The sequence below is a fragment of the Notothenia rossii genome (genome assembly GCF_949606895.1).
Source record: "Notothenia rossii genome assembly, chromosome: 2".
Lineage (NCBI taxonomy): Eukaryota > Metazoa > Chordata > Actinopteri > Perciformes > Nototheniidae > Notothenia > Notothenia rossii.
Genome location: NC_136904.1, coordinates 85,439,252 through 85,455,111, shown reverse-complemented (window position 1 = coordinate 85,455,111; position 15,860 = coordinate 85,439,252). Strand labels below are relative to the sequence as shown.

The following is a 15,860-nucleotide window of genomic DNA, read 5'->3' as shown; positions in this document are numbered from 1 at the left end:
ACTTAAGTACAAGATCTGAGTACTTCTCCCAGCTCTGCTTTACAGCACTGAACATTACAATTAGGTGATTCAATCACAGGCACAGTGTCTGGTCACAACGGTCACAACGCACTTTGATCCAGATCATCTGCGCATGCGCATGATGAATGCCACGTACTGGTTGACGTTGACAGTCTTGGAGGCTTGGACACTTCCTGATGCTGGTACCCGGGTCTAGCTAGGCTAGCTAAAATATATTCATTTCAGGGTTTAGGGAAACCTGTGAAACACAGCGCGGCCAAGTCGTCTGATTCAGGTAAAATACCTTCTTGTGTTTATGGTTCAGGCATGTTATGAAGTAGTTTAAACCACACAGCAGTTTCCATCCTTTCTCTGTTTGAGTGGTCTGTTGCTAGCAAGCTAGCTATGTGGTTAGCTTGCTAGCTAGCAACTAGTAATGTTAATTTAGCTACGCATCGAGCTAACGCTTAGGCATCTCGCCCAAACAGGTGCCGAGTCTTATTCATAGGAAGTTACATACGAAAATAACTGACACTGGCTTTTTTTTCTATTCTTACGAAAGACAAAGTCGTTATTTTACTTTGTTGAAAAATATGCCGGTTTACCTAACGTTAGCTCAGAGTGCCATTTAAATGTAGCAAGTTACCCAGGAAACAGCTTGATGCCGACCGATTACTGGAAAGTGAAAGTAATGATAGTTATTTTACTGCAATGAAATTAAATATTAAATATACTATTGCTTTTAACTCCGCATTTACAGTTTTTAATGACACCATTGACAGGGCAGTGATGAAACGGCCTAGTTAGCAGTCACTGGTTATGTTTATGGGCCACTGACAGATGACTCTGCGAATGAGCGTCTGTTACCATCAGCTTTAGCCGCACTTCAGTGACCATTTTAACGTTTAAATCAGATCTAAAGTTACCAAACGTTGTCATCAACCTTTGGTATAGCCACTTTTGGTAGAAACCAGTTTGTCGTAACCCCAACTAAACATAACAGTATGCTAAATGTTAGCTACCACACAATCCCTAGCATCCGGCTAATTATTCATCTGGCTAGCAGAGTGAAAGCCGTAGCATCTCTGGAATTAAATTCACTGTTTATTGTCCAGCGTTGAACCCAAGTACCAAACATCATAGTAAATCCAACTGCTCACTACATATCAGTTGAAGAAGTACTCAGATTTGTAAGTGAAATAAGCAATACTACATTCGCGTCGTTCTTTATTACAAGTAAGAAGCCCTGAATTCAAAAATATTGCCTAAGTAAAAAAGTATCAGCATCAAAATATACTTAAAGTATCAAGAATAAAGGTGCTCCTAATCATCTATATATTATATAGGTTACTTATATGATTATGAATGTGTTTTTATCATAGCTGGTACATTTGGAGCTTATTTAAATAGCTGTATACTGCTGCTGGATATCCTAACCTATAAATATAACTTATAAATAATTTAATGTATATTTATATTTTGTATAAGCTAATAGTATAAATCTAAAAAGTAACTAAAGCTGTCAAATAAATGTAGTGGACTAAAAAGTACAATATTGGCTTCTAAAATGCAGTGGAGTAGAAGTATAAAGTAGCATATACTGAAAATACTCAGGTAAGGTAAAAGTACTTCAAAATTGTACTTAAATGCACTTTGTTATTATCCACCACTGCTACACACGATCACTGAGAGACGTTCATTGATCACAAGCTGTTTAGGCTCGACTAGCTGAATGTGAAACTGCATATGTTGGATTGCATAACAAACTTAATCTGTGTGTTTCACCTATTTTGCTTGTAAATGATCAAATGATGTGTTTCGAAAAGATCCAATACTCATAGTTGAAAGCTGTGATTATCTTATCAAACTGGTTAATATTTTGGGTCAAAGTCTGTAATATCATAGTTATCTTTGCCACCTCACAGGGTGATGTTTGACCCTTAGACTCTGCAGTACAAGGACACTGTGTGATGTTGTTACTGCATATTAATACTCTTGATTGGATTCAATTATGTATAAACAAACTTTAGAAATCACATCACTGCCCGTTAGGGAGATAGACGGTTTGTTAAAGATTGAGTTAGACTATTAAAATTAAATGTTTAGTAGACAGAAGTTCTCTTTCTCCCTTGATCTCTGTTCAGAGAGATAAGACCACAAATAGGATCTGCTCATTTGAACATGATTCCATATCCCTTGCCAATGTAACAATCGCCTTTTAAATAGAAACCGCTTTCAACAACCACTTTGCCTACCCTGATAACACAGACCCAGTGCTTTCTAAGCCCTCTAGTTGAATATAATGATCATTCTGATGTTATTTTATTTCGTGCACAAGTGAGATCTTTCAATACTAAGCAGAGTGAGTCATTCTTTTAACCTTAACCCTGCGGTCCTAGTGGGGTTCAGCATTACACTATTGTCCGTTAACACTGATGCTGTTGATGACTTTAGTTTTTGGTAACCTTCAATCAACTTTATGAATAAAAACCGTACTTCTTTAATAGTCAACAAGTAATCAAAGTCAGTCCAACTTAGCTGTTCCCAAAATGTCATTCGCGCTTCCATTAAGCATTGAGAAAGTAGACAAGACGCTAGGACATCAGGCTTGTTGTTTAGTAAGTTGTCTACCTTTCCTCTGACCCTGTTAGTGGTGGGAGCAGAAGAGGTCGGACGACACCATGAACGGCCAGCTGGACCTAAGCGGGAAGCTGATCATTAAAGCCCAGTTGGGCGATGACATCAGACGCATCCCAATCCACAACGAAGACATTACTTACGACGAGCTAGTGCTGATGATGCAACGTGTCTTCAGGGGAAAGCTGCAGAGTAACGACGAGGTTACCATCAAATACAAGGATGAAGGTGAGTCAGGACATCCAGGGCCATTTGTCCTCCTTGGTCTCAAGGGTCACAAATGTGATTGTTGACGTTTTCCTCTTATTTTTAAAACCAAGTTTATGTGGCTGTTACTGATAACTTGACGACGTAATCTTTATTTTTGGCAGAGATAATCATCGTTTCTTTCATTTCCCTCTTTCTAGATGATGACCTCATCACCATTTTTGACAGCTCCGACCTCTCCTTCGCCATCCAGTGCAGTAGAATACTCAAACTGACTTTGTTTGGTAAGATATTAAAGCATTTTCTCTTACCGATCAAAAGACATCCGCCCGCGCGTTGTGTGTGAACTTTTCCTTAAGGAATCGAAACTTCAAGCCTCTGGATTTCTTAAATCATGTGAAACCGTGATAATGATCAATTGTAGATCAAGATGTCTTTAATCAGCTGTTACCTCAACCAGTCACTGGAGGGCAGTCCAGCTGAGGTTTCAAACAACAAACCTCAGCTCTTCTCCGACTGAAGGAAAGTTGTCTTCACTCCCTTCTTAATCATTTGGGTTGGACATTTCTGTTCGTTTCTTAGCACCTGTCGAGCAAGCAAAGAACATGACAGGCACAAGATGGTTGTTTTCCAGTTATATTGGTTCCTTACTGACATTTTAAATATGCACCAGGCCAGCTGACATGGGCATGAGAAGAATTAATCATATTTACCAAACAACCGCTTAGCCCCGCCCTAACATGTCAGGTTAACACCTCTTTTCTTTTTAAAGTAATAACACGTTGCATTAGGTGTTACACAGTTAATAATACTTGATCTACAATATGATTTTGATCGTTGTATGAATAGGAATACTTGAACAAATAAGGTGCGCCTGGTAAATAGATGTCATATATGGCAAATCTATGCAGCTTTATAAGTAAATTGTGTTTTCTGTCTGTTTTTTTTTAACCTTAATATTAACTGGATCTGAAGGTGAAGTATATTCCACCCATTTATTTAAGCTGTTTATCCGTAGGGTCGCAGGTGGCTGAAGCACATCCCAATTATACTGATCAAACAAGCCATCTGTGACTGTTTTCTTTCAATCCATTCTCTCCATACTGGCCAACTTCAGGCCATAATCACTTCTTCATCTGATTCTGTAAATGACCAAAAACAACTTGTTGTTTTCCCTGATTATGTCTCCGGGCTCCCATTTCATATTACATGTGTTTTGTATTCATGTTCATGAATTACTCTATTTCCTGTGAATCATTTTAAAAACAGGATTATTTCCCCAGTGTTTGACTTTTGGAAAGCGTAGAATCTGATTGTGTTCCTTCCTGCACGGAAATATTGTGGTAGAGAATAACCAGTAGAGGAACATACGCAGGAAAGTCAACTTTTAAGATAACGATTCAACAGAATATTGATATCAGCTACGGGAAAAAAAGACTTGCAAGTCATAGCACACCATGTACTTGTTTTTACAAATGTTATAATGTTGACTCATTTTTAAACTCAAAAGTGAAATGTGCACTCACTCTACTCTGGGATATAATGGCAACATGATGTTGTTTCCTGTTCTCTGCTTCCCGTCAGTTTGTTCTCCTGTAATTGCAGTTATAAGAGGTTAATCTGCAAGATTTCAGCTTTTATTTCAAAAACAAACATGCATAATAACCTCATGTGGAATGAATTTTCTTCAACGGGTCGAAATGCAAAACAAGGAAGAGTAGCCAGAGTCTTGTGGCAGCCTGTGTCTCACAGAGGAACTCATGACCCACTGCATCCCTGCTCAGCATTATCCTCTCGTAACACAGACACTTACGTGAGAAAAGAATGTCCGGCGGTCACTAATCTCAAAATCCTTCTTGGACATTACACTCCCCAGTCACTTTTAGAGTGGGGATAATAACAATTGGGAAAGTATTGAATGACTTACGTGGTGCAGGTCACAAAGTGTCAAAGATTGTGAAGACCTTGTTCCTGTGTTGTTTAGAGCAGATTGGAAATGGAATAATTGACCTATTGGTTAGATAGCAACATTTCAATTTCATTAAGTTAGCACGAAAACCCAGCTCTTTTGTTTAGCTGGTAATAATAAAGCTCTCTGTCAGCCTGGCTGCTTTTGCAAATGGCTTTGTGGTTTTAACCATGTGACCGATAGATGATCTCAGTAATGCCAAGTATTCACAGTGTGGAGTCAGATTTGCAACTAGTCATCATTCATAATTGCCACATACTTAGTGTGGAATGAACCGCCGTTCCATCTGACCAATGAACTGGATAATTATGAGTTTCCAAACACTGTTTATTTTGAATTTGCAAATGTTACTGTAATAAACAGTTTTTGCTGAAGACCCTATTTTACAGTTTGACTTTCAGCCCAAATGTTAATCATGATGTATAGTGAAATGTGTCCATCTAAAACAGGGGTGGGGAACCTTTTTCCTCTCAAGGGCCATTTCAATTTCTACAACATCCTCCGAGGGCCGTACAAATGATTGACCTCTGCTTAAAAATACTAAAATCACAGCCCATTCATTTCTTCTTTCTTTCATGTTGTGCAAAGAAAAAGCAACCTCTGAATCCAGATATCTTACCATGACTCGCATGCATGCACGTGCACGGTGTGGCATGACCACCAAAACAGAAAGATATGGACACAAGATGTGTGCAAATAGTTTCCTTTTTAAGTAGGGGGTGGACCTCACCTCCTCTAGGGGGGTCCGGGGGCATGCTCCCCTGGGAAGATTTTTTTTTAAATGTTGAAGTTAAAAGCATCAATCTGGTGCACTTTGAGAGCAACATTAAGAGATCTATGGATACCTCTCTCAACATCCATATGAAACAGAACTGGAAGCAGATATTCTTTTTCTTTATGGATATTTTACAAATCACTCCCCTTGCAAACTGTATTCTTCTTTATTAATAACAACTTTTTTTTTTACTGTCATATAGTATTTTATACCTGTTTACTTTATTTTCTTATTTTTTTATAACTATAATGATCATATAAAGATGTGCCTTTACCTCACTGGTTGGAGAAAAAGCTTCTCATATTCGTTAGCATAGCTAGCTAACCAGATGCTAATAACAACAACGTTATTGACTGTATGATCAGTATGACAGATGAACAGATCGCCACTGGGCTTTCAACTAAAGACACAGCCACGCACAAACTGCGGCATGTGTACGGCTCCTTATGGGTACTGCAATTTGTGAAGTCCCAGCCCGGAGCGGAGTTCTGGTGCTCTCCGTCAGAACTACACCCCTGTCAGACGAGACATATACCACTACCTGATGACACGTTAGGATCGTGTTGTGTTCAAGGACCCTTGACCTTGGTCCTTAGCCAGGAAAAACAGGCACTCACTTGTTTAATTTTTTTGCGGTCTAGATTTCTTTAATTTTTTATAAATTACCTCGAGGGCCGTACCAAATGGTCTCGCGGGCCGTATACAGCCCGGGGGCCGGAGGTTCCCCACCCCTGATCTAAAAGATCAAACAAATCGAATCAATAAGTCATGGCTATAACTCAGATCCTGAATACTTTACTCCAAGTGAGAAATGATAGTATCTAATGAGATCAGACGTGAGATAACGATAAGGAGAGTAAAGATATGAACTGGGGATTGTTGTCCTCTGTAAAAGCCATCAGGAATCAATCACTTTCCTTGAGGTCTTACACACAGATGGATTTGACTGTGCGGACATGGAGAAATGCTTAATCTCATGTTTGACTTTGCTCACTGCTTTCCTTTTCCTTTATCTCCCGTTATCTGCAGTGAACGGTCAGCCGCGGCCTTTGGAGTCTAGTCAAGTGAAGTATCTGCGCAGGGAGCTCATTGAGCTCAGGAATAAAGTCAACAACCTCCTGGACAGCCTGGAGCCCCCAACCGAGCCGGGCCTGGCTGCTACAGCACCGGACAGTGGTAACCACCCCTCCTACACACACACACACTTTAGAGGCAGACCAACAAGTCAACCTTTATTAGATTATATCGGTATCGGTGTATAAGTTGGCCTTTAGAAGTTGCTGTGCAGAAATGGTTCCGTGTCGTCATTACATAGTTTGTCCACCAGAGAGCACTGACAGATTGATTTTTCATTTATTAAATGTCCTACTAGGTCACAAATGTAAAGGATCCATATCCTTAGGTTTTTGGTTGGATTTTTTAAACTGGATATCAGTATCAGCCTTTTAGTATCAGTGCTCCTAGTACTAGACTCCTGGTACTAGGATGGGTTAAATGCAGAGAACACATTTCACTGTGTGTGCTGTGTGCTCTGCATGTGTGACCATTAAAGAGGGGTTTCATCCCTCCCAAATCTATCAGCCTTGTAAGAAAACACTGTCTGTTTTACTACAAAAATATGTTTACTTTGCATTTCTTGATTGATTTGCAGTCTTTCCGAAAGTGTGTTTTAATGGTCGTTACATGAAAACTCATAGCTTCTGAACAGTAGTGTACATCAAAGAGCCACACTGCCGTCTAGGCTATAGTATATTTTCACATGCATACTCCAGGCAGTCTGATTTGTCTTTGGGTTTTATTTTTTTAGATCACAAACCTTCAGTAAGGTCTGTTATCCCACTGATGGGGATCACTCTTCCCCTGTGACACCCTATGACACCCCTGTCAAACCTTTGATCACATGCTGACTGCCAACATTTAAGATCCCACAGGCATACTGGTACCAGAGTGAGACTTGAGTTTATAAGGGTCAGTGATGATGGAATAATTTAACAACTAGCTTTTGTTTGAATATGAACTGGTTTAGTCCAGTTTGATTGTGGGAATACAGACTTGCACACAGACACCCTTTCCATGTGTTATCATAACTGTTGTCCGAAAAACGTTGTGCTGCCATTTTTCATTTTTGTGAGCTGTAACTTTTTTAATAACATCTGAATAAGTTATTTGTCTGTAAACAGTAAATGGGGAGTGATCTGTAGTCTGCAAACAGTTGGATTAGTTTTTCTGAGTCTAATGCAGGAGTGTAATCAAGGTCTTAATGAGGCTGTAGCACTCGTACCTTTAGTACTAAATGTTGGTGTTAATGTTTTTTGTTAACTCAAATGATCTCAAAATGTTGCATACTGTACATGCATTGCCTTGTTGCCAAAATGTGTCTTGGACTCAGCTGGTTCCTAAAGGTCTGTGGTTCTAGATTCAGTGGACGGACGTGAAGGCAAACTGATGGCAGCAGAGCAGGCTGTGAAACACGCCACTCCAGTCAGCGCGGCCAGCATGTCGGCCTTTGACCCCTTAAAAAACCAGGACGAGGTCAGCAAGAATGTCATCTCCGCTTTTGGACTGAGTGAGGACCATGCCCAAGGTATTGCACCTGAGCAAACTGCATCAAATAGAAGACCCTTGGCTTTGATGCGTTTGTGTTTTGTCTCAGTGTATCGCTGTAACCTTTTTTCCTCATCCTCGTCCGAGCAGCTCCCCCAGCGTCGCTGTCACTAGAGGAGCGTTCAGGAACACCTGACAGCATCAACTCCTCCTCTGCAGCTCCTCAGCCGGTGGCGCCTCCCCAACCACAGGCTCCCTATCCTGGAGTGCAGCAGGGCCCCCCAGCTGCCTTGGATGGTGAGTCACAACCACACACAGAAACACCACACCATGAAATCCAATATCCCTGTAGGGAAACTTCTGAAGCAATAGGAGTCAGGACTCAGAGAGACACGGGGAGAGCTGGAGCTTAGATGGCGAACACTGACGGTGTATTTGGAGTTTCGGGCGGAGGATTGACAAAACATGTCACGGGTTGACCACACGTTTGAGATGCCACAATCAAATCTGAAGAACTCTACCCCAGACCCATGCGTTCAGCTAGTTCAGAGAGAATAATCAACATGCTGCAGAACAAGATAGAATGATAACACCTCTATCAGCTGACGCCAACAGGCAGGAACAGGGAGACAGAACACTGAGAGCACAGCAGCCAAGGTTACCGGTGGCTGTGCTCAGTCAGGACAGTTTGAACTGATACACTTGGTCAAAGTTATGGGCCTTGGAAAATATTTCCCCAACAATACCCACATGCAACATTTAATACATAAATAGGTGAACACACAGACAGCCACATGCTCGGATAGCAGGGAGATTGACTGCCTTATCGCTGGTTAGGAACGACAATTTCTCCTGCAGTTATATGGAATGTTTTTCTTACATTCCCACAAATGTTGCCTCAAAAATTGTTAGCCTCAAGCTCTTTTGTTTAGAGTTGGTCTGTCTGGGTTCTTTTAAGCCAGAAATGATATCCAGTGGTGAGTTTAAGATGGTGTGATTTAGATGTAATGGGGCAGCTTGTAGTCATTTAAAACTGTTACATTTGAAATCATACACTTATCAGAGTGCACTTTGTATGACGTTTTTCATATGGGTTCAGTCCTGTCTCAATGTGGTCATGCACGCACAGCACGTTCTCTTTTTAATGATCTGAGACTTAGCTGCTGCTCACACGGGAACGTTTGCGTTTATGCACAGTATGCGTTCTCAAAAAAGGATTCCGTTCACACGTATTTGTTTCATTTGACGTGTCTGTTCACACGAGAACGCTGGAAACGCTGCAGTACATATGCCGGGATTGTAACTGGCGCTGTAACTTCTGCCACAAAATCCACCAAAAGCAGCGAGTATAAGAGGCGGGGGGAGGCGGGGCTATCGTTATTTTTTCAGGAAATGATCGTATAGAGGCGATTACACGGAGCCGTTTGACCCCCCAGAGCGTTTCGTTTGCACATCTATCCACCTTGGGACCCGTTATCGTTCTTGGGGTCCGTTTCTATCGTTTTGTTACGGCCTTGTGTAAATGAAAGGGCTGTACGCAAGAGAAACTATGCGGATCCAACCCGTTTTGTTCTCGTGTAAACGGGGTCCAAACTGCAGGTTCATGTGCAGCAGTCGGTGTTCTTGCTGTGAGATGGTGTTGCACAGCTCACATGACTGAGTCCGCTCTGAAAACAACCTTTTTAGTTTACATTTACTAAAGTGTGCAGCTCACAGATGTAAGTAGGGATGCTCTGATCGATCGATATCGGCCGATGCTCACTCTCTGCCGATCGATCGGTTCTCTCTATAAAGGCCGATCAGGAGAGCCGATCACATGACGTAAAATACAAGGCGCTTTTCTCTCTGCGCGGCAAAACAAGCTCGCCAAAATGGCTTCACCAGTCTGGCAGTATTTGAAGGCGTCGAAAAGGAGAATAAAATAGCGGAATGCATCGTGTGTGAAGCAGAAATCCTGCAGCTCCGCCCGCTGTGACAGACCGGTGAGCGGAGCAACACACACACACTAAGAGTTAGAACACACTTAGCTTGTTGATCTACCTCTGGAACAAGATAAACTAGTTATACATATGTTTATTCTTCACTGTCGGGTCACTCATTACTGGATCAGTGAGCTGCATGAGATGATACTGACAGGAGAGAGAGAGAGAGAGGGGAGAGAGAGAGGGGAGAGAGAGACGCTTCCGCTCATCTCTCCCGTGTTATTCTCCAAAGTGAATGTAAACCTGAATAATGTACCGTACTTCATTTGAATGTAATAATTATGTTGTTTGTGAGCGCCAGTGAAGATGCCCCATTAACAGAGTTTTAAACATCACTTTAAATGGAAGGTCCCCATAGCCCCCGTCCACTCGATCGGATCGGCGATGGTATCGGCCGATACTGATTCCGGCGATCGGCCCCAAACTGTCCGCTCGGAGCATCCCTCGATGTGAGCAAGGTCCATTCTGCTGTAGAAGCAGCTCATTGAATGAGAAATGATGCTTGAGTCTCAACACTGTGGAATCAACATTCTTTAAACAAGACTAAGCATTGATTTAGGGGTTTCCTCACTCTGGAGAAACCCCCCCAGCTATCCCCCGGGTGTGATCTTTAACGTGGACATTCTGGACCCAAACCTAAAGACCAGATGAAGATAGATGGAAATAGGATCCGGCGGTGCATTGGCAATAACAAACATGACTTATTTTACTTTACTCAGCACCACGCTAGGAAATGGTGTTCTGCGCCAATCACACATGTCCAATTTCTTCCAATCTTTATCTCATTTAACTTGAGGGAAATCTCTGGCCTGGTCTTCCTGTTGTTGCAGAGCAAGGCCCAGGCAGGTGCAGCCACAGAGGTGACGCAGATTGTATTTGTTTACCTCAAATAAGTGAGTGGATCGGATTGCTTTCAGATTGTGGTTTGGCATCGCTCTTTGAGGAGACCACTGGAGCCAAGGAGAGGCCTTTCTGTTGCAGAGCTGAAACTTGTTCTCAGAGCAGTCACACTGCCGACTTGACAACACCTGCAACACTGGAGATTAGTCAACACACATGTGGTATCACTATCCCCATTTAACTGGTGGTTTGTGGTTTGGCCTGGTTGAGTAGCACGGCCTCTCCACAGGGCTTTTACTCTTTAGTCGCTCCAGATGAAGACTTCTTCAGTCACTGCTGAGTGTTCCCTCTATAACACGAGAACTAGGCTAAACAACATCTTTGTACACCTTTTTGTGTATCTGATTTTTATCTCCCTAAATGTACATATGATTACTTTAATGAAAACATCAGCAGTTTCTTTATCAAATAGTCTCATATCTTTTCAATAGCTTCTATATTAATTGATGTAATTGCCTAAAAATCAATGCTAAAAGCTGCTTCGGCCCTGAATGTATATCGGTTGAAACAAGCGAGACAGGAGGTAGGCTACTTAAGCTCATCTGATATAGGTCAAGTAAAGTATGCAGGCAGCTAGAGGTAAGGTATTAAACAGGCTGACAGCCCATAAGTGAAGTCTGAAGTGTCTTCTTTGAAAGCATTTACCCTGCTGTAGTGCAGCAGGCTTTGTCCCAGCTCCAGGAGAACTTTCTGTACCAAGTGAAAAGAGATGACCCCCACAGAGCTCACTAAAGCGTTGTTATTATACACATTGGCCGTTCTTCCCTAAATACCTTCTTGTAATCTTGTGGCAGGTTGATAGACACATCTCCCAAACCCAACGTGGCAACGCATAGTTCGTCCTCTCCTTACCCTTCTTAATGTCTCTCTTACTTCCAAGGCTGCAGATGGTTGGCAAACAAAGACGTTCAACTAGACCCTGCCAGCCCCTTCTCCCACTCGACCCTTTCCTCACAATATCACTGTCTCCGGCTGCAGACTGTTCCTCAGTATAGCTGCCTCCAGGCAAATCAGCCTTGATGCATTAGAATTTATAAAATACACGAGATGCCAGATGAGTGTGTATGGTCTTTTCAAAGCTCAGGTTACTCTCTACCGTAGGAATGCTGCCAACAAGATCCATAGGCAGATGGTAAAGATTTAGACCTATTGTCTCTCCCTTGGCAATATGTGTGCTAGACATGAATAAACTGTAAACACATGTGTTTGTAGCGGCGTCTGAGACTAAAGCTCGAGGCTCTTTATCAGATGGGCAGAACGTTTTTTTTTTTTTTTTAAATAACAACTTGTTCTCTTTTTCTTCAGGCTTGTTTAAAGGTCAGTAGAACTAGAGCCAAAATACTTTTTTTGTTCCAATGAACATCATTTTCCCAACTTGGGATTTGTCTCCTGTAGCCTTGGCTCCGTCTTCAGTGAGCCCCTCGCCGGGGGCTCCGGACTGCAGCCAGAATCCAGGCATATGTTTGTGAGCCTGCTAGATAAAGTTTGACGTGGTCACAACATGATGACCATCGTTTATGGTTCCCTCAGCCCAAGCAAAGTCACCATCCAGTCCATCCCTGCACACGTTGTCCACTGGACGAGTGAGCCAGTGTCGCAGGAAGGGACTGCATTCGTGCATTTTCCACACACCATTTTGACTCTCTGTGCTCTCATATCATGTGCACGCACTTGGTGGTTATGTGCACTGGCTTTAAGATGTATTAAATGCCACACACTGGTAAGCGCAGGATGGATGTGTAAAGTGAAGTTTACCCGTGACTGTCTTCTAAAAGTGAAGTGGTCTATAGACGAGTGATTTGAAAAGCAAACTACTGATCCCTGACTCTTCTCTTCACTCCTTCTTCCTGTGAGCGCTCAGCAGGCTCATAGCTGATCTCTACCCTGAAGTGAAGTCCCCAGGCTGAAGGTGTCTCACAGCCCTCATGCGTCCTTCCATCACTCTTACATAACACATGATGGATTACAGGCCGGGGAGAACAGGAGGAGAAGCCAATTTAACACACATGCCTTCTCACACAGTAAAGACTGGTGTTCATGTAAAAGGTGCTGTCAGTGAGATAACAGATGGTTACCACATCACATTAACACTTTTAAAAAGACCCCACTGTTGCTAGATAAATATTTAGTTGTCAAGTGTCTCCCAGAAGCAATGCAACGTTGTTTGACGTGTTTTCTGACTCCTGGTTCTTTTAGCCTCCTCTCCTCAAAGTCAGTTGCCTTCGGGACATTCAGTGTGTGTGTACTGTATGCACTACTCTAATGTTTTTGAATTACTGCATACCAAAAAAAAAACGGGAGTTCTTTCTGAGTGCTTTGAGGTTTTCGGACAGTATATCATTTCATAGGACTCAGCGTTGCTTTGTTCAGACTCAGTCATTGTAAAGTGTCATGTCAGCCCTCCCAAAGAGTGGAAAGCCAGGGCTTGAAGAACCAGTGAACCCGTCTTTCATTAGGCCTTCCCTCTTTGTGCTTTTCATGTCGTCAACCCACTTTATATGCCAGGCAGGAGATTTTGGAGAAAGCTGCAGGCCTTGTTAAGGGAGACCAGTAGTTTGCCAAGTCTTCGCCTGCCTTCTGAACATTCAGGCATTCAACGGAAAACTTGATGAGCAAATTTAAAATAACAAGGCAAAATAGTTTCCATGTTTTTGAAACATAAAAAAGGAGAGCGTGTGCACGACGTCACTTTCAAGGAAGATATTACCAACTACTCATCACACTCTGCAAAGGTTGGCTTTGTGTGTTTATGTGGACTCGGGCCCTTGCATGCTGTTGGTGGTTGAGGCTTCTTACTGTATCGTCTACCAACGATCAACATCTGTGGGTCCTCCGCTTTTAGCAACAAATAGCTGCATCAAAGTGTTTGCAGCTGCTTCTTGTTTTTTGTTATTCTGTCCTGATGAACAGGTGTTTCCCTGATACCACAAACGCACATACTTCTTAGAGGCATCTTGGATGGCTTTCAAATCAAATGCTTAAAAAAGCAGAAGAGATCCAATTTATTAAATATACAATCGTACGGAAGGATCTGTAGTGGATACTTGTTAGCCGACTCTCTGACACTGCCAACTTTAAATGTTGTCCAAACTTCTTACAGTTTGCAGAATTTTCACGTTTTGTTTAATGTCTGTAGAAAAACACCAAACATGTTTTCCTCGTCGAGGGAATCGCACCTAAGCCTTGGGTTCGGGTGAAACACAGCAGAGGGTGTTAATGACTGCGTGAAGTTTTAGCAGAAGCTAAAGCTCTGAATGAAAAACAAACTCTGAGACACTTTAAAGTGAATCTGGAACAGCAGATCTCCTTTGTGTTGTTCTATCTGTGTGCTGATGACGCTTGTCCCTGTGTCTTCAGGTCAGATGTATCAGCAGTACCAGGCTCCAGGTGGATACCCCCCCCAGCAGCCCGCTGCCCCGCCCCAGCAGCCGCAGCAGCAGTACGGTATGCAGTACTCTGGTAAGAGCAGAAATGGTCAGGATGTTACAAGAAGGAAAGCAGCTGCTGAGTTGTAGAGCAATGGGGATGTCTTTTATTCTGGAGTGAATTAAAAACACTCTCCCTCCCTCTCTCTGCAGGATACAGCACTCAGCCCGGAGCCCCTCAGCCCGCCCCCCCCCAGCCCCAGCAGCCCCAGCAGCCTCAGCAGCCCCAGCAGCAGCAGTTTCAGAACTACCCCCCTCCCTCCTCCTCCCAGGCCCCAGCCCCCGGTGCAGCTTCTGCTCCAGGCTTCCAGGGGGGCCAGCAGCAGCCCCACCCCACTCAGGCAGCCCAGCAGTACCCCCCAGGAGCCTTCCCTCCCCAAAACTATACCTCCCAGGCCTCCCAGCCTGCCAACTACAGCCTGCCACCCGGCTCCCAGCCCGCCGCAGGGTTCGCTCCTCGTCCAGGATACACCCCTCCCCCAGGCAGCACTGTCACCCCCCCACCCGGAGCCGGTAACCCGTACGCCCGCAACCGCCCCCCGTACGGCCAGGGCTACGCCCAGCCTGGCCCTGGGTACCGGTAAAAGAGGATAGCTGATGATCTTCACACACCCCCCCCCAGCCCCCAACCCTCTATGTGTGGCTCCCTGTTTGGAGTGGGTGCAGGAAAACGCTGCTCTGCATCCCCTTCTCTACACAAATATCCAAACATGAAACAAGCAACCCCCCCCCCCCAGTCTGATGCTTAGTGTTTGTATGCTGTCTCTCCAACACCACACTCTGCCCTGGTGTCTGTTCCTTGTGTTATTCCTCGCCTCCTGTCACCACCACTGGCCCTCTTGTACCTGTCGATATGTAACTAGTCTGTATGCACACACCTGGGAGACCAAAGCAGGCTGTTGCACAATGCTCCGTACATGGTAACGCTTCATTTTGCGAGTGAGATCAGCGTCCACATTCTGCATCGGTGTCGTACACGTCGATGGCAAATATCTCAACCTGGTCGAGTTTACTATGTAGAGAAGCATTTATATGACACTAAGTGAAAAGTGACACTTTTGTTTTTGTTGTTCTTTTTCTTGATCTGATCAACTTCACCACCATGTCGGTATTAATGATGTGTTATTGAAACTGCCCCATGTTGGGAACACTAGCTAGGTGATGGCTTATGGGAGGTGTAGATCCCAGTGTCATGAAGAAGGCTTCTTTCATTTAGCTAATTATATATCATCTCCAGTAAGGCTTGCTATTCCTCTTTTTTCTCTTTATCACTGGTTTTTACTAATAAATCAAGTTCCACCCTCGAGTGAAATTAGTTGTTTATGTATAAAATGTAACATTTTTTCTTGAACCTAATAAATGATTGCGACCCAGTTTTATCTTTTTGTTTTGATATTGTGTTGCCGTTGGCTTTCTCTTAA

General features: G+C 43.2%; 1 protein-coding gene across 1 annotated transcript; it reads left to right on the top strand.

Moving 5' to 3' along the window:
* Positions 1 to 119: 119 nt before the first annotated feature.
* On the top strand, positions 120 to 15,813 carry tfg (trafficking from ER to golgi regulator). The gene is made up of 8 exons (XM_079662510.1): positions 120 to 295; positions 2,652 to 2,865; positions 3,045 to 3,128; positions 6,618 to 6,764; positions 8,005 to 8,172; positions 8,283 to 8,429; positions 14,372 to 14,473; positions 14,593 to 15,813. The coding sequence occupies exons 2-8, from the start codon at positions 2,682 to 2,684 to the stop codon at positions 15,021 to 15,023; spliced, it is 1,263 nt and encodes a 420-aa protein (XP_079518636.1). The 5' UTR covers positions 120 to 295; positions 2,652 to 2,681; the 3' UTR covers positions 15,024 to 15,813.
* Positions 15,814 to 15,860: the final 47 nt, after the last annotated feature.